Below are 25,973 nucleotides of genomic sequence, written 5' to 3' on the forward strand. Positions count from 1 at the left end.
AAAGATGCCACTTCTGGAAGTGATATCAATATGCTGACAGCAATGAGGCCTGGGTATTAATTTGCAGCTGGTAACACGCCACAAACACTTCCTCCCCACTGATTGCCAAGAGATACCTGGACTTGTACCTGGATACAAAGGACTTCTGCCTGAGATCCTGAAAAAATGCTGAGGTCAAAAATGACAGTAGTGTCTTTGAAAGAACAGTTTTCTGATTCAGAATTAGGCAATTTCATCTGTGCAAAGGTGGAAGGTGTCTCTGAATACCAAAATCTTAGTGATGCACTGCAAGAGCTCCTTGCTAACTCTATCACACCTGTAATAGCCAACCAGCTAGAAATGCTGTAAAATTAATAACTGTTACATTAACATCTGATGCCATCTGATGTTATGTTAACTTCTGATGCCATCTGAAATCTAAATAAATTATGCAAATATGGTTCTTTAATTAGTGGGGATTGATTGTTTTAGCTGTTTTAATGTTAGATATATGACTGTTGGACACTACTCTGAGCCCCTCGGGGGAGGGCAGTATACAAATTTAATAAATAAGTAAATAAGTAAGTAAGTAAGTAAGTAAATAAGTAAATAAGTAAATAAATTTCAAGTGGCATATATTGAGAACATAAGAAGAGCCCTGGTGGATTCAACCAATGGGACATCCAATGGAACTTCCCACAGTGCCCAGACTGCTATCCTAGATTAGGGGGTCTCCTACTGTGGTCATATTCTGAGAAGGCAAGAATCACTGGAAAATACGATAATGCTAGGAAAATCTGAAGGCATTCTGAAAGTAAGAACACACAATATGAGATGGATTGGCTCAAGATTGGTTCAAGCAAGGAAGCCTTTGGTTTGCAATACATGAGCAAGGCTGTTAATGATAGGACATTTTGGAGGTCATTAATTCATGCACTCACCATGTAGAGCTGTCAGGTCTCCCTGGCCACTGGTGGGGGATGTGATGTAGGGTTGCCAGATCCAGGTTGGGAAGCTCCTGAAGGTTTGGATATGGAGTCTGGGGAAGACAGGACCTCAGTGGGGCACAATGTTTACCCTACAAAGCATCTACTTTCTTGAGAGAAACTGATGTCTGTATTCTGGAGATGAGCTGCAATCCCAGTGGATTCCCAGGTGCCACTTGGAGACTGACATGCCTAGGGAAGAAGCAGACTTCTGGTCCACCTCCCACCTCCTCCGCTGCCAACCTCTGGCCCCAAACTCTCCTGTTTTCACTGCCCCAAAAGGTGCCAGGAGGCCATACCAGTGTGTATCAAGCTCTAAAAGCTCTGTTCCCCCATCATGGCATGCAAGGGAGGGGAGGGGAGGAGGCCAGGCATCTGGACATGGCCCGCCCACCCTAGCGAGGAAAGGGGAGGGGAAGGAGGGGTGGCATGCAAGGGAGGGGAGCGGCCTCGGCATCTGGACATGGCCCACCCACCCTAGCGGAGGGAGGGGAGGGGAGGGATGGGTGGCATGCAAAGGAAGGAGAGTGAGTGAAAGGTGGCATGCAAGGCAGGGGAGGGGTCCCAGCATCTGGACATGGCCCACCCACCCCTAGCGGAGGGAGGGGGAGGGAGGGGTGGCATGCAGGGGAGGGGAGGGGAACAAGCACTTCATACACTTTCAGTACAAAATGTTTTCTGAAAATTTACTTCGGCCCATTTATCGAGTCCATTTTCCCCCCTTTTACAGCTCATCTGAACCGCATAGAGAGGAAGAAATACACTGCAAAGAAAAACAATGCAGCTGGCTTTTCCTTCTCCCAAAGTGTGAAGATAAGAGATAGCTTTCATCAAATGCCATAGATCACAGGTATTGTTAAACAGGCTGTTTGGGACAGTTGTCCCTTTATTCTCTTCTAACTTATATAACAGCATCTGATTGTATCATTGTGCTTCATGCCTCTTTTTCTCATAGTGCTTAAGGGATAATAGAGAAATAACATCTTAGCCTAGTGTCTGAGACAAAATGATTCCTCAGAAGACCTTGCAGTGCCTGGGCAAGCTTGTAGGAAGATGGTATTGTGGTGTCAGTCGAAGCACAAATTCTGTTTCACCTCTACTGGGAATCATATTTACTTGCGCTACGTTTTCTGTTTCAAAGTTATCTTCAAACCAAATGTTTGAACTTTATACAGAATTGCAGCTGCAAGACAGGGAGCCATCAGAAGTTGGGAAGATCAATACGAAACATGCATGATCTTAGTTACTGTGAGAACTCTAATGTTTTAGAGAATTTGTGAGTCAGGCTTGAATGTCAGATAAGATTGTAGGTGAACCCATACTGTTAAAAAAATCCTCTGAGAAGATGATGCAAAATCACCCTCCCTCATCAAATAATGCTGGAAAAATAATTTTCCTCCACAAATAATACTACTCTATTTGTAGTGATTTTTTGTACTCTGAGAAATGGTCACACATATAGGCTGATTCCACATGGGCCAAAAACAGCAGTGTGAAAACGATGTGAAAACAGAATAAACCCTTTTACACCGTTTTAAACCCTTTTGCACCATTTTCACACTGTTTTCACACTGCTGTTTTTGGCCCATGCGGAATCAGCCATAGTTCTGTAGCCCTGATTTGTTCAGTACTTCACATTCCTTCATCATCGTGTAATCTTCTTGAATGGTTGTCTAGTATTATTGTGGAGTCTACAAGTTGGCTCCGTGATCCCTGATTGGCTGAACATCTCCTGTGACTAGTCCAGGAAATAGTGTGCCCTCATTTTCAATGACAGCATAATATAGATATATTTGACTGAGGTATGTTGATGTTGAACCATTCACTCTGTGCTCACTGACTGGTTAAGATCACCCTTATGAATGATCCAGGAAGCACAAGGAAGAAGCAGCCAAACAGGGGGAAATGTTAATGGAGGAGCAAAAACTTGAAGAAACAGTAACATAGAATAAATTCAATAACATGGTGCCTATTTGATCCATTACAGAACTTTGGAGAAACATTTCTGTCCTACTGAAATGCTATTAACAGTCTTAAAACCAAAAATGGAAGCCATCGGCTGCAACCCTAAAGGAAACATGGGCCCCTTCCACATACGCAAAATAATGCATTTTCAAACCATTTTCACAACTGTTTGCAAGTGGATTTTGCTATTTCACACAGCTTCAAAGAGCACTGAAAACTGTTTGAAAGTGCATTATTCTGCATCTGCGGAATGAGCCATAGTGAAAATCAGGTGATGCCTGAATTCAGACATCCACGCTTGCTGCATGATCTGTGTGATGCTGAACTTCTCTGGTTGAGGAACTGGATTATTTATTTATTTATTTATTTATTTATTTATTTATTTATTTATTTATTTATTTATTGTTGCATTTTTATACCGCCCTCCCCCGGAGGGCTCAGGGCGGTGTACAACACTAACCAACAAACAATAAAACAAGATAAAAATAAATTAAGATTTAAAATGCAGCATTCCATATCAAACCTTATTTAAATTTTTTTAAAAATAGATGGCATCCGACTATTTAAAACCTCCTCTTAAGAGAGGGACAGTGGGTCTAGGATGTTTCTCAGCATGTTTGTTTCGGGCACCCACATCAGCGGCTGGTTTTCTCAGCATGTTTGTTTCGGGCACCCACATCAGCGGCTGGTCTCCCCAAAGGCCCGGTGGAAAAGCTCAGTCTTACAGGCCCTGCGGAACTCATTGAGGTCCCGCAGGGCCCGGACAGCTGGAGGGAGAGCATTCCACCAGGCAGGGGCCAGGGCCGTAAAAGCCCTGGCCCTGGTGGAGGCCAGCCGCATCATAGAGGGGGCGGGGATCACCAGCAGATTGGCCTCCGCAGAACGCAGAGACCGGCGTGGGACATATTATACTCACATTTGGAATTAATACTACCAATGATCCCCATATTTCATCAGCTTACCTCTAGAGAAACACTACCATTCTGGAAAATATAAATATGGATTTTTGCACCCAGTTTTGAGAAGTTCCTTTACATTCCCCCTCTGCAAAATGCTTTTCATCTGTTTTATACCCTTTATTTTTTCCCTTTTTTTCCTTTTGGGTTGTGATGTTACATAAAGCTGTTCTTACAGCCATCAAAAATTACCATACTTCATTCAATTATGCATTGCCATCCTGTTTTAATTAACATATATCCTTTTAGAACTCGGTGATAAAGTCTGATGAGATGTAATTACAAATGCATCAGTATATTTCATTTTTGCAAGATGTAAATCATTTCAAACCAACTCAGTATCTTACCCATCTAGTCGAAGAATTTGGCTGGAAATGAACGGTGAACTTTTTACTCCCCAGCTCTGCAAATAAATTTGAATATCCTCTTTTTCAGATGATGCAAGAATAGGGCCAAGTGAATATGAACCGGTTCGTGCCTTGGTCAGCCTGTAAATGTTTGGTTTTTTGAAAACGAGTTGAAATCAGTTCGGAAAATATTTCATCCAGTTGAAGTGAAGGTGTAAGATGTTGAAAATACAGGAAACATTGTGCAGATCTTCTTCTGGGTTCTGCTTAAAGGTTCCCAGGTCCCCTCCCCTCTTCTGGGCCACCAGCAGGGGTGGGAAGGACAGTATTGCAGATTCAGGCTGGTCAATTCTTAGACATTTGGGGATGGAGCCTGGGGAGGAATGAGACCTCAGTGGGGTACAATGTCACAGAGTCCACCCCGAAAGCATCCATTTTCTCCAGTAGTCTGGAGATGAACTTTATTTCCAAAGGATCCCCAGGTGCTACCTGGAAGCTGGCATCCCTAGTACTGGGTGCGAGCTTGATATCTTTCCAGTCTTAAAACTGACATTCATTAATTCAGGTTATTTGTATACCCAATTTCTTCCCAAGCATCTCAGGATCCCAGTCTCAAAACTGACACTACTTCATTCAGGTTATTTATATACCCAGTTTCTTCCCAAGCATCTCAAGGTGGCCTACTGACACAGAATTGGATCCTAAGAAGCACAAGCATCGCTACACTTGTAGGAGGAATATTTCCTGCTTCGTACATTCTACTACAATAGTCTCCAGATAGAAAGCCTTAGCAGACCAGGTGCTCGGGAGCAGCAGCAGCAGCAGGCCATTGCTTTCACATCCTGCATGTGAGCTCCCCAAGGCACCTGGTGGGCCACTGCGAGCAGCAGAGTGCTGGACTAGATGGACTCTGGTCTGATCCAGCAGGCTCGTTCTTAAGTTCTTATGTTCTTAACCTCTAGCAGGAAAATTAGATTATCAGAATCCATTCCAGCATAAAACAGACATCATTTCATCCCTTAATGACTAGCGATGTTGACTCTGATTCTCATATAGATTTGCCAAATGGGGCCTGAAGATCTCCAGAAATTACAAGATCGCCAGTGAGTGGTTCTTCTGGGGAAAATGGCTGCTTTGAGGGGTGGTATTTATGGTATTATACTATGCTGGGGTCCTTCCCTTCCTCCTCCTCAAATCTATAGGAACTTCCCAATCCAGAACTGGCAACCATACTCCCAAAACATGGAATACATTGTATTCGGCTTTAAGATGCCACCTGACTCCTATTTTATAGTGTACTGTTTTTCTCATGCCACCCAAAGATTTATTCCTGAGGGCTGGAGGCCTTTGGGAAATTTTGGACAGGGAACAAGGGGTTGCATCTGAAATGGGAAACTTCTGAAAACTGGATACCCTCTTTCACAAGACAAAGCGCTTCCTACTCATGTAAGGATGCCTTCAAGTCTAGCCCATTGATACTAGTGACCTGAATGTAAATTCAGCCATTAATCTTGCCTTTCCACTGTCCATTTTAGGATTTTTTTTAAAGTGGCAGATGTAATTGAATTTGTTTCTCCTTGTGCCTATTATTGTTTTTTTTAAGTACAAAGAAGGTTAAAGGGACCAAGCACTAGCACCGCAACTAGCAAGTCAGCACTGCACACTGTCAGCTTTCACCCCAAATTAATCATTCAGCAGAAGGTCCAGGAGAGAGGGAAAGCATGCATTTGAAATGAATATAATTTGGTGAGGCCACTTCCAAAGCCAGCTGATCACTCCATAAATGTCACCCTAATCAATTCCGTTTTATGAAGCTGTCCTGTCCCCCTGCACACTATTACCATCTCTAGTCTTTGTGTGATTCTCTGGGGAGGAGTGACCCTGAAAAACGTTAGGCCCAGCCCTCCAAGTGTCTCTACGCAGAAAGAACCAATGGGTTTTTTTAAGAGGCGCTGAGTAATTTAATTCATAATGCCTAGAAGAATGCCTAGTCAGTCAATTCAGCTGGAGTTAGAAACAGCAGGCCGCAGCCACATGTAGAATCCCCACCAACCAGCCTTCCCACACAAAACCCCATTTAGGCATCCCTGATTCAGGCTGAGGCTGTGTGGTTCAGTAGCAGAGCATCTGGTTGGCATGCAGAAGGTCCTGGGTTCAATCCCCAGCATCTCCAGTTAAAAAGATTAGGTAACACGTGATATAAAAGACCTCGCCCTGAGACCCTGCCAGTCTAAATAGACAATATTTAGACCCTGCCAGTCTAAATAGACAATACTGACTTTGTTGAACCAAGCTTCATTCCAAGACAGCTTCATGTGTTTGTATAACTGACATACTAATTTGCACCACCACCTTCTTGTTTTTCTGGGGAGATTCTTGTGGATATCTGCTCTCAGGTGCATTTATGCATATGCATATCTCATATGCAAAACCATCAGATTGTCCCATTTAGGATTTCCTTTTCAGTTTTTCCCCATTGATGGGGGTCGCATGCATACTAAATTGATTACTATGGGACCCAGGTGTTAGTGAATGTGAGATCCCATGAGAGACCTCTCTGATATATTTTAGATTCAAATAATATTTTTGTATTGAGGTTTTTAATTGTCTACTGCTGTTTTATCTATTGGTTTTCCTTGTAAACTGCCCTGGATCTTTCAGGGAAGGGTGGTGGAAAAAAATTGAGTAAACAAACAAACAAACCTCTAGTTTGATCAAGGTTCTATAGTTTGATTGGCAGCAGTAGTGGTCAAGTGCCCCATCAAAGTATTGAACTGTGCTGAGTGTCATACATATGGGGATAGTGCTCCTTTGTATTTTTCAACCTACAGACTGAGCGATTGCCTACTTGGGCTGAACAGAATACAGTCAAACATCCCACAAGGCTTTAGGATTTGCTCTGTGCCATCTCTAAACCCCTGTGCTGTGCTGTTCATGCACAAACCAGAAAAGGGGAAAATAACAAACTTTACCCTAAACCAAGGAGCAAAAGGTCAGGGACTCACTAGGGCCACTAGATAAGAAACTGTTGTATAACAAAAATACAAATTCAAAAAAGATCACATAGGAGAAGACTCACAACAGCCTGCTTTCTGTGCATAAAACCCTCAGTGGCAAAACACAATGGAATCCTATATCACACTTTATGAACTAAAATCAGACTCGTTTTGGCCCACTGGCTTTTCTCAATGGTCAAAAGAGATGGTACAATGTATTCACTACCCGACTCTAAATACAAATAAAAGATTTAGATGACTAAGATCAAATATCTCTAAACAAAAACAAACAAGAGAAAGAACAGCAAGATAGCCAGTTACAAATGTAGCATAAATTAATGAATGCAGTTTCAAAGGTAAAGGCTTATTTAAGAACGGTATAAAATTGGTACCCAGGCCTTCAACATAAAGTCATTGTCATTCAAAGAGATATCATGCAGTATTCCAATCAGGCCAAATTCCTCAGAGAAGAAAATATTAATATATTTTAATTTTTACATCAAACCTTAGAATAATTTTATTTTTTTCTTCTCTGAGGAATTCTGCCCAAGTCTGATATAAAACAATTTAATGAGATATTTGATCTTAGATCTTCAGAACATAAGAATATAAGAAAGAGCCTGCTGGATCAGACCAGTGTCCATCTAGTCCAGCACTCTGCTACTCGCAGCGGCCCACCAGGTGCCTTTGGGAGCTCACATGCCGGATGTGAAAGCAAGGGCCTTCTGCTGCTACTGCTACAGTCTTAAGAGTGTGATGTAGGATTCCTTTGTAGGATTCCTTTTGTCATTGTAATTTCAGGAGCATAAAGCAGGCTATTGTGGGCCTTCTACTATGAGGTGATGTTCTTAATTTGTATTTTTGTTATACAACAATTTCTTATCTAGTGGCCCGGGTCTGTTGTGCTCATGTCCACAAATGCCTGTGCTCATGTCCACTGTGCCATGCCACAGGTTGGCTGTCCATTATGTACTATGTATGAGTTCAACATTGCAGTTGTAAGCAACATCTTTCTTTGCCCAGTCAACAGACTTAGGCCCAGTGGTGGGACTCAGCAGGTTCTCACCACTTCGACAGAACCGGTTGTTAAAATGGTGCTTGTAAACAACCAGTTGTTAAATTATTTGAATCCCACCACTGGAACCGGTTGTTAAATTATTCGAATCCTGCTTAGGCCCCTTCCACATGGGCCAATAAACCAGGACTAGGGATGGGAAAAAAACATTGGGAGGGGGACTTCACATGGCTCCGACCCCTAAAGCAAGGCTGCCCCATGTTAACCCCCCTGAAATGGGTTATTTGAGAATCATACTATCTGCAATTCTTTAGTTTTAATATGGGTTGCAGCCGCTCACAAGCAAACAGCTGCCCAGGAAGTGCTTTACTTGGGTGTGCTTCCCTTTTTTAAAAGTCCCATCTCTCATTTGCATAGCCACACAGGGGCACAGGCAGAGGTGGGATCCAACCAGTTCTCACCACTTCTCTAGAAGTGGTCACTAATTTTTTCTGAGTGTCGAGAAGGGGTTACTAAAGCAACCTCCCTGCCCAATAGGGCCTGGAGCTGTGTGTGTGTGGTGCCGCCACTGTTTGAATCCCACCACCATCGGAACCTGTTATTAAAAATTTTTGATCCCACCACTGGGCACAGGGATGTCAACATGGCTTTGGAGGTCCATGCCTGCCTGCCCATGTGGCTGCGCAGGAGAGGGAGGTAAGTAGGAAAAACCAATCGTGCCTCTGTGCAAAGGTGCGACAGCAACCCACGTTGCTTTCATGGGCTCCATTCACTGCCTGCACGGAGGCATGTGAACGGCTAAACAGGAGAGAGGGGTTTCTTTATCCTGAGTGCAACCTGCTCTTCCTGTGTTGTGCGGAAGGAGCCTTAGAAGGGTGTGACTCCACATAGGATCCTGCTGCCATTTTTACTTCTTGTTTGTACAAGTCCAGGCCAAGTCCCCACATTTCTACTTCAGTTTTCTAATTTGTAAAATGGGAGCAACATGGCACATATACCATTAAAAGCTATAAAGCAGTCAGCAAACGTTCAAAAAAGAGTAAATTATTAGTAATCTTGTTGATTGCATGCTAGTTTCTTGAAGATACTTAAACATAAGACTATAGCAAATTCATCCTGCCTCCTGTCGTAGTTTCGCAACCTTGCAATAAACACACTGCTGACCTCAAATGAAAATCATAAAATGTTTTTTTCCAGAAGCCCAAAGGTTACAAAAAAAAATTACACTAACATATATTAATTTTTATTATGTAACAGCAACATAATAAATAAATTTATGGATTCATATGGCCTTTACAAAGAGACAGAAAAGATATTGCACCAAATTCAGGTACCGGCTATTTGGACTGAATATTTGCTAAACAGATGAGGTACCCCCCCCCCCCCAGCCTAAGTCAAAGCACGTCCTAAAGTCCCTTTGACTCCAACAGAAGAATTAAACATGAGTTGAAATCCCTCCTGCTGCCCTCCGTTTGGGCATTAAATGCTTCACTTTGGCTGGACTGTGCCCACAATATCTATCATCATTATATACATTTGTGCAGTTAAGGCAAAACCAGATGACACCTCAAACATAACAGAAGGCTTGAGAAACGGACATAATTAAAAAGAGGGAGCGCTTCCGCCTCCGACTAATGAATTTGCTGTGCCTAAGGGATGGTTCCCTTTGGTTTTTAATAAAGCGGTTATTATCAATCATGTTAATTAAAGGTGAAGAGCAAGTGTAAAATTTCCTACAGAGCAAGACTGTTTTGCGGAGGTTTGCCAAAATGATCCCATTTAACCCGGGTAAGCAATTTATTTTTTTTAAAGCAGGATAATCTCTTCTCGTTACCAGAAAATACTTTCAGTAGAATATAAATCCCCTCCATGTGCAAATAGCATCCAACTGTGACTTATTCACTTTCAGTAGGGTGGTCTTCTTGCAGATTATTTGAAGGAAAACATCTAAGTGAACCATCCAGACCATTATACAAAGAGAAGCAGTGAAGTCAATTGCTTATCAATAACCATTATCTATTCTTTTTCCCAACTGAACGGAATGGATTTATGTTAATTTTTTTTTTAGAGCGCAAGAGGAACAAAGGCATAACTCGTATATCAATGAACAGTTCTTTGGCAGTTATGTATTAATCTTGATTGAAGACTGAACTCAAAGATTCCGAAATCATAGACCTGGTTGCCAGTCTTTTAAAAAATATAATGGGGGTGGGGAGAAAGAACACCATAATTATCCACTTCCCCCACAAATCCAGTAGGACCAGGAAAGGGGCTCGGAATAAATCTTGCGGGCTGCTGTATTCTGTAACATTAAGCATAGATATTTATTGTCTGCTTCCAGTCTTGATCCAAATGCACCGTATTCAAACACGTAAAATTTTCAGTGAAACCTCAGAGCAGTTCCGAGAGGCCAAATGCCGTAAATTGAATCCATATTCACCCATGAGAAAACGAGAAAGAAAACATCAATCCCAAAGATGAGGAGATGATCTTCAAAGAACAGAAGCAATGAGCGATCCACACCTGGATGAATGTCACAGGGAAATTGATCTTACAGGGGGAAGACCAGGAAGCCGGAAAATGTTGAATACTGCCATCCACCAACCAGATTACCTTTCTCCAGTTTCAGGTAAACCTTATCTTCCTTGTCTAGATACAGTAGAACTCCGTTTGTCGCAGCTTCACGCGTGACATCTTTGTCCCCAGCAAATGCAGAAATGACTGGTTTCCCATTTAGCATCAAGTTCACCTGCAAGAATAAAAACACTGAGGAAGCTCAAGTGACCAGTGACCCATCTGACTTTAATTAATTCCATGCAAAGGACCATTAGAAGCCACATATAGCCTGCAGACTGCAAACCGACTTTTCAACATCCCTTCAAAAATAGCACTAATATATAATTAACTAGTTTGCATGTGGGAGGAAGAGACAATGCAAAATATATTAGTGATGATAGGTCTACATTGGGCTTGTACTTGTGATAAGAGGCTGTCTCCCAATTCAGCTGTTTTCATTGTGGATGGATTGGCTCTGCCCTCAATTCGACTTCACTCATCCTCCAATTTAACTTATAGCATTTCTTTTGGAGGACCAGCGTGGTATCCTGGTTAACAGGGTTGGACTCTAATCCAATTCCCCATTCTACCACATGGCTGGCAGACAAGGACCTAGGTAAGGGTGGGGGTTCCTGGGTTTCAACCCCCCCCCCCATTACATATCCAAAGCTCCGCCCGGCCGTTTGTGGGGTTTTTTTGTATTTTTAAGTGTTTCATTCCCTACTCCTCTCATTTGAGAGCATGAAGCAAGAGTGCTTTGGCCCTGTTGCCTGGGCACCTGACACAATTTTCTCTCCTTCCCACAATGCCCATAACACTTTAGAAAGCATTGCCTGAAAGGATGGCAAGGCAACGCTCGTTTGCAGCTGCAAAAATATTCTCAAAGCACCCATTTTGTCCTGCTCCCTTTTGCTCCAACGTTACCAAATTTATCTGCCTGGTGCTTGCTCAAGGCTACAAGCATTCTATTGCATGCACAAAGATCTAAAAGGTAAAGCTAATGCCCTGTGCAAGCAATGAGACTGGGTCATTACTGACCCCTGGGATGACCTCACATCATGATGTTTACTAGGCAGCCTAGGTTGATGGGGTGGTTTGCCATTGGCTTCCTCAGTTGTCTACACTTGGCAAATTCAGGTAAACATCTAAGTCAGTCAAGAAAGAAGAAAACGTCATGGGAAAAAATCCTAAACTTTTTTAGATATAGCAACCAGGGTTTGTTTAGGTCATTTCATTTTCCCCTGAATTCTCTTCCATACTTTGTTTCTTCTTTTTCTCCTCCTGGCACCCCCATATCCTCTGCCTTTCCTCCTCTCTCTTTCCAACTCATGTATCAACCTTTCCTTTATCTGATCCCACAGACTTCACTTTCGTAGGCTCCAGATCTCCAGAACTTTGTTATTGAGAGGGCTAGAGAAAAGGAAAAACAACAAGCAAACAAAAAAAATCATGCATGCTACTGAAAAAAGCTTGTTTCCTACTTGCTCTCATCAAGCCTACAGAGTTGGTGCCCTGGCCTGGATGTTTCCAGGCTAACCTGACCTTGTCTGAACTTAAAAAATAAGCAAGGTCAGTATTTGGATGGCAGACACCCAAAGAAATTCAGGGTTGCTACTCAGAAGCAGACAATGGCAAACCACATCTGTTCATCTCCTGCTTTGCAAACTCTACTATGTTGACTGCAAATTGATGGTATGTTCACCACTGTGTAGTTAATTCCAGCATTTTATCCAAGCACTGCCCTTATTGAGGACTAGAAGACTAAGTAGTTCCAAAACTCTCAGTCATAAAAAGTATAGGGGAAAAGAACCCTAACATAATGCCAACAGTATTTGTAGAGTATGAACCTTTTTATGTCTGAAAATATGATGTAGCCACACTCTTTCACTATTTCCTCTTTTCCCTCCCTGAAAGCCCCCTTAGACTCTGCTCTTTTCCTGCCTCCTTTTCCCCTTTCCTCCCACCACCATCTTAAGGTTTCCATCTTCAGGTTTCCATTCTTCCCTCTACCTAGCAGCCTGTCTCTGGAAAATTCTGGCCAAGCTGTGCAGTGCTAGCTGCTGGTCAGGTCCCAGATATGTGGCTCTGGCAAACAAGGTTTTGCCAGGCTAGCAATACAGCAGGAACACACAATGAAACTTCACTTTCCTTCATATTCCCCATTTTTCTTTCTTCCTGGCATTCCCCATAACTTCATCTTTGCCTGTTTCCTTCTGTCCTTCCTACCCACCAACTAACCTATCTTTTTATCTGTCCCCTTCACCTGTATTATTTATTTTTATTTATTTTATTTTATTTATTTTATTTCAAAGGGGTAGCCCCCATCTCCTGTTAGCTCCCATTGGAAACAATGGGGGATAAGACACCCCCTTAGGGGGTTCATAACTTTGCCCCCCTAAACTAAACTTCACCAAACTTGGATGATATCATCAAGACAGTCTCCGGACAATATCCTGAAATTTTGGTGCCGCTAGCTTTAAAAATGCACCCCCTGCCGGGCAAAATGTGAAAAGACACCCCAAAATACAAAAAAAATCAAACGGACCCGAATTTTTTGGATATACCCGAATATTCCGGTTTATCCGAATATGTTATTTATCTTATTCGGGCATACAGATAATTTTATGCCCAAATAAATCTGAATCCGAATTTTACCGAATTTCTAGGGTATTTAGGGTATTTCACATCAGTGTCCACTCACGCTGCCTCCACTACTGTCCCCCCACCCTACCCCTGTGGATTGAGCTATGAGTAAGGCAAGCATGTGTGCAAAATGCAAACACTGCAACAAAGAATTGCAAAGCCTAGTGGTTCAAATGAAAATTGCAATAATACATTACAGAGGCGCCATAAAATTAATCTCCCACTAAACTAAGGGGATTGAATTAAAGAAAAAGAGGGGGGAAGGGGAAGGGGAAGGGAGAGAAGAAGAGGCAAGAAAAAAGGAAATGGAGGAAGGAGAGAAAGGGAGCCCAGCTGTGATGGAATACTGCCTTTCACCATAGACCTGGCAGAACAGTTCTGTCTGAACCATGATGGGTTCTTCAAGGCCTGGGTCTTACTTAAGAGAATGTCCCACCAAGCTGGGGTGAGGATTGAAAAGGCTCTGTCCCTGATCAAGGACAGCCAGCTTTCCATTGGGCCATATTTCAATCTCGTCTGATGGAATAGTGATTGAAATTGTGATTTCAATCAATTTGATTTCAATCAAATCCACACTGCTCCATTGTGATAAAGAGTTCTGGAGAACTCACAAACCTACAAAAATTGCTATTTTGAATGGTCCTGATAAAAGTTACTGACATGGTTTTAGTTTATGGAGTTTGCTTTGGACTGATGCAACCCCTATTGAAGACTTTGGACTGATGCAACCCCTATTGAAGACTAAAAAGAAGAAACTCCATGCCTAAAACTCACATAATGCTGAAGATGTAGCATTAACACCCCCCAAAAAACCTAGCTGAGATCTTGAGATACAGGGGAAAAATCAAGCAAAGTAGGAAATCCTCTAATAGCTGATGACTTCAGTTGCTTTTTACTTGCCTGGATAAATGAACATTTGGGTCCATGAATAAGCTTAGAAGCATTTTACTCAGTGTTGGACAGCTCCCAACATCTTTCAGAAGAATAAATGTGTATCCTTTCAGGACACTGAGTCATGGAAAGAGTAACAAAGGAGGTGATTCTCATCTTAATCCTATACAGTCCGGAAGATCCTGAACAAGATGCAAGCATTGCTGAGCAGCTTAGAATCAGCAAAGAGAGCCCTACCACCAAGTCTAATGTATTATGTAAATGGAAAGTTGCCCAGAAAGTCCAACAGAGTTATATTTTATTTCTAAAGAGGAGCCCCCTGCTGCCCAGTATGAAAAAAATTAGAAAGAAGTGGAGTTCAAAACTCCTTTTAGGAGCTTGGAAGTTATTTAAAAAGGCAGAATAGTAGCTCAAACAAAACCTATGTCTCGTATTAGAAATGTCACAAAAGGTTCCAAAAAGACACCAGTGTGGTTACTCAGAAAAGAAAGCTGTAACTACTTAGTGAGAAAAGTAGAAGTCTTACCTGGTGATGCAAATGAAAAGCACAAAACTCTGGCAAGCCAAATGTCAAAGCTATAGGGAGCTAAGCCAAGAAGGAATCAGAGAAGCAAATGGCTAAACCAGTGGTTCTCAACCTTCCTAATGCCGCGACTCTTCAATACAGTTCCTCATGTTGTGGTGACCCCCAACCCTAACATTTATCCATTTTACAGATGGAGAACACTGATGCAGAGAGTCTTAGGCAACCCCTGTGAAAGGGTCGTTCGACCCCCAAAGGGGTCCCGACCCCCAGGTTGAGAACCACTGGACTAAACAGAGTGAAACTAACAGTGCAATCCTACGAGCAGTGACTCAAGCCACTGACTTGAATGACCTTAAAATGAAGTCACTCCAGACAGGATTGTGCTGAGGCCTATCCATACTACATTAAGTGCATCTGAAACTGGAAACTGACCAGATGGGGGCAGTAGGGAGAACACAAATGACAACAATGGGGATGCTGAATGCTGAGAAATTGTAGAACAGTGTGGTGTGTGTTAGAATATTTGGCATCTCTTGTAAGTAATTGCAGGAGCAAGACAGTTGCACCATTTGGTTACTGTTTGTTGATGCAGGGCAGCTAGGCAGTTAATTAGTTGGTCGAGGGTGATTATTATTGTAGATTTCACAGCTGCCAGATCGTTAGCTGGTTGTTGGCCTTCATTACAATTCAAGCCTCACATCGTCCTCCTCCTCCTCCTCCTCCTCCTCCTCCTCATCATCATCATCATTAATACATTAGACTTATAAACCCTCCTCTGGAGGGCTCAGAGCGGTGGACAAAAAAAAAAGGTAAAGTTTCCCCTTCAGTCGTGTCTGACCCCGGGGTACCACTGCAAGCAGTGATTTCATAGGCAAGCCTCTTTTGTGGGGTAGTTTACCATTGCTTTCCCCGGTTATTCTTTACCCCCTAGCTATGTGCTAGGTACTCATTTACCGACCAAGAAATGGATGGATGGCTGAGTTGACCATGAGCCAGCTGCCAGGATATCTGACCCACAGGGGGCTCGAACTCCTGACCGTGTGAGTGGCAGTGCAAGCACTTAACCACTATGCCACGCGGCTCCTTGGACAACAAAAGTATACAATAATTGAATGATATAATATACAACTATTAAAACCAATCAAGATAAAACTGTCCTCAAAAATATTATAAAATATGAGCATTTGTACAGTGAATGGCGCAAAACCCTTCCCCCACCCCCCGCCTCCATGCCCACAAGAGGCCTAGATGGAAATGGGATATACAATTTCAACCTGGCTGGCCAAACACCTAGTGGAACAGGTCCATTTTACAGACCTGCCAAAACTTCAGGGTCCTGATCTCTTTAGGGAATCTGTTCCACCAGGTCGGAGCCAGGGCCGTAAAAGCCCTGGCCCTCATAGAGGCCAGCCAGGTGTCTCTCGGGCCAGTAACCTCCAATAGGTTCTCCTCCGAGGAGTGGAGGGACCTAGTGGGGCAATACGGGTAGACGCAGTGCAGTTTTTCCATGCTCCTGACCCCTCCTTCCTTTTTCCTCCACTCTTCTTCTTACTTCTTTTACTCTCCTCCTTATGCTGCTGTGCTGTTGTATTTTTTTCCCTTGTTTGCTTATTGTGTAAGCTTCTCTGCTTGCCAGTGCTTTTTAGCACATGACTATTTTGTCTTCCTTTTTTTTGTATAGATATTTTGTAGCCTGACTTGTTATACTTATAACTTTATTAAAGGATAACTCCTTTTTATAACTCTGCCGCATTGTTTTTTCTCTGCTAAAGAACTGGGTAGTTTCAGTTCTTCTATTAGTGTGGTAGTTACAGAGCTGTTACTAGGATTTACGAGCTCTGGATTCAAATCCCTATTCTGTCATGAAGCCTACTGAGTGACCCTGGGCCATTCACTGTCTCTCATCCTAACATATCCCACAGGGTTGCTGCAAGGATAAGACAAAAGAGGGAAGAATAACAGAAGCTGTTTGGGATGCAGATTTGGGGAGGGGGAAAACTGGGGTACAAATGAAATGAGTGAGCAAGTGAGCAAGCAGAAGAAGAGGAGCTTGGATTTATACTTTCTGTCCTGTAAGGAGACTCAAGGCAGCTTATAAATGCCTTTCTTTTCCTCTCCCTAAAACAGACACCTTGTGGGGTGAGAGAGTTCTGAGAGAGTTCTGAACAAACTGTGACTAGTCCAAGGTCACCAAGCAGGAATTTAGGAGTGGGAAGCAAATCTGGTTCACCAGATAAGAGTTCGCTGCTCACGGAGAAAAGTGAGGAATCAAGCCCAGTTCTCCAGATCAGAGTCCACCTGCTCTTAACCACTACACCACACTGGCTCTCAAGTGAGACAGTGAGTCATGAGCTAACTGGAGGAAATGCCAGTTGAAAATGTACTAAAGTGATGTGAATTCTTTAAATCACTGATGTTGTAAGAATGAGCTCACATGAACTGTATTGAAGCTTGAAAAGTTTAATACTTTCAGTTTCAGGAGATTTCTAAAAATCTAAATGAAAAAGCTCTCAATTTTCACTCCTTTGTACTTGTGTATGTATTTAAATATATAATTCCCAGTTATTATCCTCATCCTTCAAGACCGTATCACCTCATAGGTCCCTACACGGCCTCTCCGTTCAGCTGAGGCCAATCTACTGGTGGTCCCTGGCCCCTCAATGATGCGGCTGGCCTCCACACGGGCCAGGGCCTTTACGGCTCTGGCCCCGGCCTGGTGGAACACTCTTCCTCCAGCTGTCCAGGCCCTGCGGTATCTTAGCGAGTTCCGCAGGGCCTGTAAGACGGAGTTGTTCCGCCGGGCCTTTGGAGAGACCAGCCGCTGAAGGTGCCCCCCCCCCACTTTGGCCCTTACATCCAGGCCCTTTTCATCCCATGGGACTCGCCATCTCTCCCTTTTAGGGAGGATTTTGAAAATGGGGTTTTAGCGGACACCTCTACTATTATTTTTATTGCTGTTTTTAAAGGTTTTAGAAATGATATTTATAATTGTATCAAGATTTTATGTTGTACACCGCCCAGAGCCCCTTGGGGATGGGGCGGTATAAAAATCTAATTAATAAATAAAAATAAATAACCAAGCACTGTTCTGAGGTATAGGTGGACTTTGTTCCATTCCCAAGGCAATCAGAAACTATGTTCTGCAAAATAATGTCACACATGTTATCCTGGGAATGTGAACCTTCTGACCTCTCCTTTTAGTAACTCCCCTCCTACTCCTTCTTTGCAACTCGGAGTATAAATCTTTCCCTCAAAAAAGGAAGATGGATTTTTTTAATGTGGAACTAACAAATGAAAATCAGGAAGCTGAGGCTAGGATCAAGTTCACAACAAGGGACCTAGGATATATAACTTGCTCATGGGTGACCTGGGAAGTGACCCAATTTATAGCGAGAACAACAGATTACTTAGTAAAATGCCATTTCAGTCTAATGGTGAAAACATCCAAAAGGTAGCTGGAGATTCAAAACTAAAAATGATCTAATAGAATCGAAATTGAAATCATTGTCCTATGAACTGGAAATAGCAGGTCCTGAAACAAAACATTATTAACTGAAATAACACTAAATGAAAAACTCTGGATGTCTGCTGATGGACATCTTTGTGGTGGTTTCTTAATAGCTGTCTGTGGTCGCATGGTGATTGGGTTGAGTGAATAATGATGTTACTAAAAGATGTTACAGTTTGCACATGCACTTGCATTTCTGTGTTTGGAAGGAGGAAATCATAAGAATAAACAAGGAAATAAGGTAATGACCTACAATGAAACACAGATGATACTACACAGTAAATCCAGGGACAGACCTGACCTGAACATTTAACAGAATGAGTTCGAAAGAACTGCTGAAGAATTTTTTTAAATTACTTCTCAGATTTAACTTCCACCTAATAAAGCGAGAACAGAAAGCAAGGGGTAGGGGCTAAAACCTTGACAGCTCAATCCAGAACTGAGACGAACAGGGACAGTGCTGCTGCCGCGCCATTCTGCCCACTTGTGGTGCTTCTCCGCCGGCTGCTCTGATGGTGAATGGGGGCCAAAAGGGACTTGGAGGATGACTAAGGTAGCTGGGAGCAGTGGGCAGCACACGTGCAAAGTCAGGTATCACAGCCAAGCATCGCAGGGTGCCGCAGTAGCTGGGCACCCACAGTTTTGTCCCTCCACTGGCATATGTGCCCCAGAGAGGACGTTTACACTGGTGAAAGTCTGTACCCATGTAGAGGGGGACACCCCCCTCACCAGATTGTGCTGCCCATCTTATATGATAGTTTTCTAATTGTTGGGCATATTTTGTATGGGGAAAACATTCAAAATTACTCTAGAGTAGTCCACTTTACTCTCCTTAGTATCCCTGTCTGATTTACACTGAAATTCTGATTTTCAGACTTGTCACTAGAGATACAAAAGCCCAGAGTGGGGGTAGAAAGAAATTTTAAAGGGTTTTTTTCCCCATTTTTACGCCCAAGACCGTTTGTTTTTTTGCTTTTCTAATGGAAACACTAGAAATTTGGGGAAATACTGAAAAAGCTCATCTGATATTTCCTCTTCAGAATGAATGAAATGCTTTTTAAATCCAAGATCCATTTCTGTACCTCGAGGCATATCTCATCTTCATGAAGGGAGCCCGCAGGGCTCTCATTTCCAACTGGTGGATTTTCTTCAGATCATATACATCTTTCACTTTTCAACTGTTTATTTCCTTCTGTGATCTTCTGGACCTGATTTGGGATGGAACTTTTGACCTCTTCCTCAACCCACTGTGATGCACATACCTCACAGATAAAAAGTAGCTCATTACCCTAACTTGCAGAAAGAGGTAGGACAGAAACTACACTAAAGTCTCAGAGAAAAGCTTTCAAAGTTTCAGGGAGAACTGAGTTGTCTCTAACCAGGTAGGGAAAATTAAAGTACATTGTTACTTGAAACAGTGGGGGTCTGTCCCTTTTAGAGTGGGGAATTAGCTAGAGCAGATTCTTGGCTTAGCAAAAGGTTGGGCAAGCTCAGGGTCTTTGCTACCTATGTATACTCAGATCAGCTTTTGCAAGAAATTCCTCAGGAGAGCAAAATGAAATTTAACAAATTCATTTAGGGATAATGGGGTACACAAGCACATAATAGTCAAATCAGCAGAACACACACACGGTCCTAGGATATAAGCAATGTTGAGGGGATAGCAGAGGAATTGGGGGAAATCTTACAGGTGATACTGTACCAGATCCTGCAGTGGCTTTGGGTCTGTGAAGCAGAGTCCAGTGACTTGCATTGGGCTCCAAGGAAGCAGGGTAGAAAGCAGGTGGCACACAGCAACAACTGAACTCCAAGGCAGGCTCAGAAGTACTGGGCACTGGTTGCTGGGAGAGGGGGCTTCTTAAAGGGAAAAAGAGACCTTCAATGTTATGCAGAGTGACCTGTATTTTCCCAGGACAAAGAGGATTGCTGCCTTTCCAGAGACAGACATCAAACTTAATGGTTAAGTCGTTAAGTTAATGGTTTAGGCATTATCTTGATGAGCCGAGCTTGGGAATGCCTGAAGATAGGAGGAAACTGATGAAAATACAGTTTCTATAAGAATATCAATGTAAATGAGGTGGTTGTAAGAGAGATTAGTCATTGGAAGAAGTTCTTGGGTTAATACAACACTTGGCAGGAATACTTGAGGCAAACACTTTAACAAGTCCTTTGCCTCTGCAGGGGTATATAGTCCAAGACTAGAGTTGGGAATGCTCTCCAAAGCAGGGTTATTGTGCTTTCTTAATTCCTTCAGGAAGGGTGTTTGACAGGTATTTTGCAAGGGGAAGGCAAGTCCAGATAAGGTTGTACTGTGTCCTTGTGGATACACTAGCCAATGCAAAGAATGGGTTCCCCATTTGGCACAGCAGTGGTAGGCACCCCAAGGGTTGACAGGATCGGTAGAGACACCATTGTCATAAAAACAGAGTTCTCCCAATCCTGCATGGGTCACTCTGGTAACATGTGCTAAAATGCCATGGGATGCATCAGCTTACAGCTTTCTCTCAGATATTGGGGATATTTACAGTTTTGCATGTAACAAACGAAGGCGTTTATAACTTTAAAATTCCATAAAGATGTCACATATTGCAATTTTATATAAGTTATAAATGATGCATTTTTGTTAGTAAAATTAGTAGTAAAAATTAGTTCAGTTTTGATAGGATGGTAAGTATTGTATATATTTTTCTTTTCCACAAAACTCTCTTTTTTCAGTCTACACGCATGCGCACGCACACAAGCACACGCATGCACGCACGCGCACACACCCCCCCCCCCTGGAAAACAGTTTTTCCCTCACATGGCTTCAAAATTTCCAGAAATATTACATCTACCTGTCAAGTCAAAACAAAACAATTGGGTTGTTGTGGAGCCAGTTGTATGGGTTTAGCTTTTCCCGACGCTGTTTGGCTGGCATCTTCAGAGGATCCTCTGAAGATGCCAGCCACAGATGCAGGTGAAACGTCAGGAGAGAATGCTGCTAGAACACGGCCATACAGCCCGGAAACCACACAGCACCCAAGTGATTCCGGCCGTGAAAGCCTTCGACAATACATAAAACAAAAAACCTTGCATGGAAGGGATGGGCTCCAGATTTATGTTAGTGTACCAGCAGTATGTGGAAACCATTTTTCTTGGCTTCCTTCTTCCCCAGTAGTAGGGGAAGGGGAAGTAGTAGGGGAAGGGGAAACTGCTATCACCCTAATTTTTCCTTCATCCATGCAATGTTCCATGCAATGTAATAATTGTGGAAGTGGAAGGGACAAAAAATCACTTCCATCAAGTTTCTACACTGATGTAACTTCAGATTCAACCCGAGGCATTTCCTCCCTTTAGACTCTGGTAGGAGTCAATCAAGTAGCAATCCTGCTACTTAGAAGTTGGCAAACGTGTGTGTGGGGTGTGTGTGTGTGTGTGGGTGTGGGTTCAGGTTTATTAGATCCAGATTTTTTTTTAAAAAAGCCAATTCTATATACCAGCTTTTTGGGAGGGAGGGGTTGAACATTTTGGGGTTTTTAAACTGAAAACAAAACTGGAACCTGAAAAATACACCTGCCTCTACACTCTGTGTGGATCTGAGAGGCAGCAGGCTGATCAGAGCTGAACCCATGCTGCCATCTGCCTCTGAGAGCCGTGTGGAGTCCAGAGACAGGCACAGAGTTGAACACTGGAGCCACCAGGCAGAGGCCGCTTCTAATGCATGCTTGGCCGGACCAGGTCCCATTTTTAAGCTGTGGGCTCTGCCTCAAAAGTCTGCAGTTTAAACTGGGACCTGATCAGCCTGATTGCATTAAACTGTAGACTTGATCTGGCGGTGTCTAGCAATGAACTGTGGGCTCTGCCTTTTTGGAGGCAGCAGGCACAGTTCAACACTGGACCAGGCCAGGCTGCAGATAAATGAGGGAGAGAAGAGAGGGGTTTGTTTTCTTTCTTTCTTTCTTTCTTTCTTTCTTTCTTTCTTTCTTTCTTTCTTTCTTTCTTTCTTTCTTTCTTTCTTTCTTTCTTTCTTGGCAATCAGACTGAATGGGTCCTAAAATTGGCATTTGGGAGGATCCTATTTTTTTTGCTCCTCTTATTGACACCTGTTGTGGGGGGTGAAAACCCTCCCCCTGTATACTGATAAGGTATTTTTTTCAGCAGGGGGAAGTATTTGAATTTACCACATGCTTATCCCTACTGCTGCTTATAAAATATGAGAACTCCAGTGGATTAAAAATGAAGCCCCCGACTGTTAAGAATCAAAGAAGAAGGTTGACACAGCACTAAACTGAAACCAGCAGATGGTGGCACATTGCGCAGACATTTTCTTCTCTTGGGACATGAGCGCCTTTCCTAGTGAATCAACTGGAGGGGGATTTCATATATCCTAGTCCACATGTCACCTTACTTCCTTTGGCAATCCCATGCTGCAAAATTGCCTTCTCTGATACTTATTTTAGTCTGCTTACAGCTACCCTCAGTTGCTGTTTCGGCATAATGAGGGTTTTTTTTAAAAAAAAGAAAGCCTTCTGTTTCCTAGAAACAATGTGATTCATATAGCCCATCAGAGTTGGCTTTGTAACAATCCCTTGAGGGCAAACTAAGCACATTAGCCAAGCCTTCATTCTGGATAATTCAGCTTGTCTGCAGTGACATCATTACCAAGCCAAATCTGATTGGGTACATTAGTGACATCACACCAAACTTCAGAAAACTTTGAAAAATTCAGCACGGCTCAACTTTCAAATGAGAGAGAGAGAGAGAGAGAGAGAGAGAGAGAGGGAGAGAGAGAGAGAGAGAGAGAGAGAGAGAGAGAGAGAGAGAGAGGAGGACTATTACCTGGGAGTCTGAGTTGAAACCCTTATTCTGCCCTGAAGCTCATTTTGTGACTTTGGGCTGGGCATTCTTTCTCAAGGGTTGCTGTGAAGAAAAAATGGAGGACGGAAGAACCATGTATGGCATTCTGTGTTTCTTGGGCCCCTTCCGCACACGCAAAATAATGCGTTTTCAAACCGCTTTCACAACTGTTCGCAAGTGGATTTTGCTATTCCGCAAAGGTTCAAAGAGCACTGAAAGCGGTTTGAAAGTGCATTATTCTGCATGTGCGGAATGAGCCATGGAGAAATAGTATGATAGGCATGGCCAGAGTTCATAAGCTCAAGTATATGGTCCATAAGCCCTGATATACATAGCCTAGGCTAGCCTGGTCTTGTCAGATCTGAACAGGATTGGGCCTGCTTATTATTTGAATGGGAGACCACCAAGGAAATCCAGGGTTACTACACAGATGGGAAAAAGGGCAAACTATCTCGAAATATGTCTTACCTTAAAAACCCTATGGGATCACCCAAAGTCAACTGTGACTTGACTGCAAAAACAAGCAAACAAATAAAAGAACTATTGCTCAGCTATGACCATTCTCCTTAAACAACAGGAAAGATCATTTTATGCCTACTTATCAACATATGATACTATCTTATCATGAGCTGAACCACTGGTCAACATAGCCCCCCGTTTCCTGCCCTGATTGGCAACTGCTCTGTATTCTCTAAAGTTGAGAATGGCCTCACATAACCCCTGCTGCTGAGATCCTCTAAATAAAGAAGCATTGATTGAACTTGAAACCAGAAGTCAGAGGGCAGATGATACATCAAACCAGGTACTTCTTTTCCCCGGTGTCTCAGAACTGTATCATTTTGCATTCCATCACGTGGCATCTCCATAATGAACTCTGCACACCTAACGGCATTATAGCAGCATCTATTGACAGAATGCCAACCTTTTTTTCGCAGCACAAGATGACCTTAAAAAAAACAGCCAGTCCTTCATTCACTCTTGGGGGTGGGGAGGACGAAACAGCCTCAGGTCTGTGAAACAAGACTCCTTTTTATTGGGAAAAGCAACCGCAGGTGAAAGAAGAGATCAGTCATATGAGAAAGAATCTGCAGAAAAAGAGCTATTTCCCGAGGGTTTTGGAAAACAAAATTTAAAACTCATCAAAGATCTGTGTTGGGTTGTGGGGGGAAGGAGGGGGAAATAAATCCATGGTGATCCATTAGAGCATGCTGAGTAGAAATTTCTTCAGTTGTGTAAAATCACCTTTCAAGTGTAAAAATGACCGTGACTTGAACATTTGCCGTTATTTGCAGATCGAGCTATTGAAGTGCGTGACACAACAATAATAAAGTGGTGTCAAGCTGCAATTGACCTATGATTGCCCCTTATGGGATTTTGAAGGCAAGAGACATTATAAGGTGGTTTGCCATGGCCTGTCTCTGCATAGCAGCCCTTGTCTTCCTTGATGGTCTCTCATCCAAGTACTAACAATGGCTGACCCTGCTCAGTTTCCAAGGCTAGTTTGTGCTACTTGGGTTGCTGCATGAGACAGCTCCCTTCTCAATTCATCTTGCAAAGCTTTCTACATGAATTCCCTACCATTGGGGCCAAGAAGAGCACTTTTCCCTGCAACAGCGGTTGTGGGGACACTGGTCATCTTTAAGTTTTTCCTATGATGAATTTTAAATGCAGATTTCTCCCCTCAGCAAACGCTCATTTGGAGGAAGAAGAGACCCACTTTTCTGCCTACGTTTAACGGACCTCTCTGCATTTGTGAGATATTACACAGAGTTCCATGTGACTGTCCAGCGTGGTGTAATGGTTAAGAGCAGGTGGATTCTAATCTGGAGAACCGGGTTTTATTCCCCACTCCTCCACCTGAGTGGCAGAGGCTTATCTGGTGAACCAGATGTGTTTCCTCACCCCTACATTCCTGCTGGGCTAGCTTGGGCTAGTCATGGTTTTTCAGAACACTCTTAGCCCCACCTACCTCACAAGGTGTCTGTTGTGGGGAGAGGAAGGGCTTGTAAGCAGTGGTGGGATTCAGCAGGTTTGCACCACTTCGGCAGAACCGGTTGTTAAAATGGTGCTTTTAAACAACCAGTTGTTATATCATTTGAATCCCACCACTGGAACCGGTTGTTAAATTATTTGAATCCCACCACTGCTTATAAGCCATCTTGAGTCTCCTTACAGGAGGCAAAGGTGGGGTATAAATCTAAACTCTTCTTCCAAACTATCTTCTTCCTCCACTTCATTAAAAAAAACAGTCTGAGCAGAAGAAAATGGATGAAGAGAAACTGTTCTTCCCTTTTCTCATGATCTTTTTCTTTTTTTCCACATCAAAAACTGCCCTGCCCAACCTGCTTTTCTCCTCAGAGAAGCAAAGAGGACTGTCGCTCAGTAGCAGAGCATCTGTTTTGCATGCAGAAGGTTCCACGCTTGATCCCTGACATATCTGCTTGAGAGAATAAAGTAACAGGTGCTATGGAAGGCTTTTGCCTGACACCCTGGCGAGCTGCAGAATTATCTGAATAGACAAATAAATGGTCCAATGCAGTACAAGGCTGCTTCATCACTATAAGCGAATGGAACTCCATGTCTTTTGTGGTATGGGTGGGAAACCTCCAGGTGAAACCCTCGAAGCGCAGGAGCCTTCCTGACCTCCTCAGGCAGGCCATTCCACAAGGTGGACCAGGAGCACCTTTCGGAACAGCTGTCTGAGGCGGTTAGAATGACTCTCACGCTGGCAGCTGGAATGACACACCCATGCTGCCCTGTGACCCCCAA

The 25,973-nt window shown here is 43.0% G+C and overlaps 1 protein-coding gene across 2 annotated transcripts in view; it reads right to left on the reverse strand.

Moving 5' to 3' along the window:
• Positions 1-9,465: 9,465 nt before the first annotated feature.
• CBLN4 (cerebellin 4 precursor) overlaps positions 9,466-25,973 on the reverse strand; it is a 33,614-nt gene continuing 17,106 nt past the window's right edge. The window contains exons 3-4 of one of the 2 annotated variants that reach the window (XM_048498805.1): positions 10,858-10,993; positions 9,466-10,767 (exon numbers count right to left, since the gene is read on the reverse strand). In XM_048498805.1, the coding sequence (XP_048354762.1) occupies positions 10,625-10,767; positions 10,858-10,993 (279 nt within the window). In that variant the 3' untranslated portion in view covers positions 9,466-10,624. Of the gene's footprint in view, positions 10,994-25,973 lie in introns of both variants that reach the window. The other variant, XM_048498806.1, reaches the window with a different exon arrangement.

Source organism: Sphaerodactylus townsendi, linkage group LG05, assembly GCF_021028975.2.
Source record: "Sphaerodactylus townsendi isolate TG3544 linkage group LG05, MPM_Stown_v2.3, whole genome shotgun sequence".
NCBI lineage: Eukaryota > Metazoa > Chordata > Lepidosauria > Squamata > Sphaerodactylidae > Sphaerodactylus > Sphaerodactylus townsendi.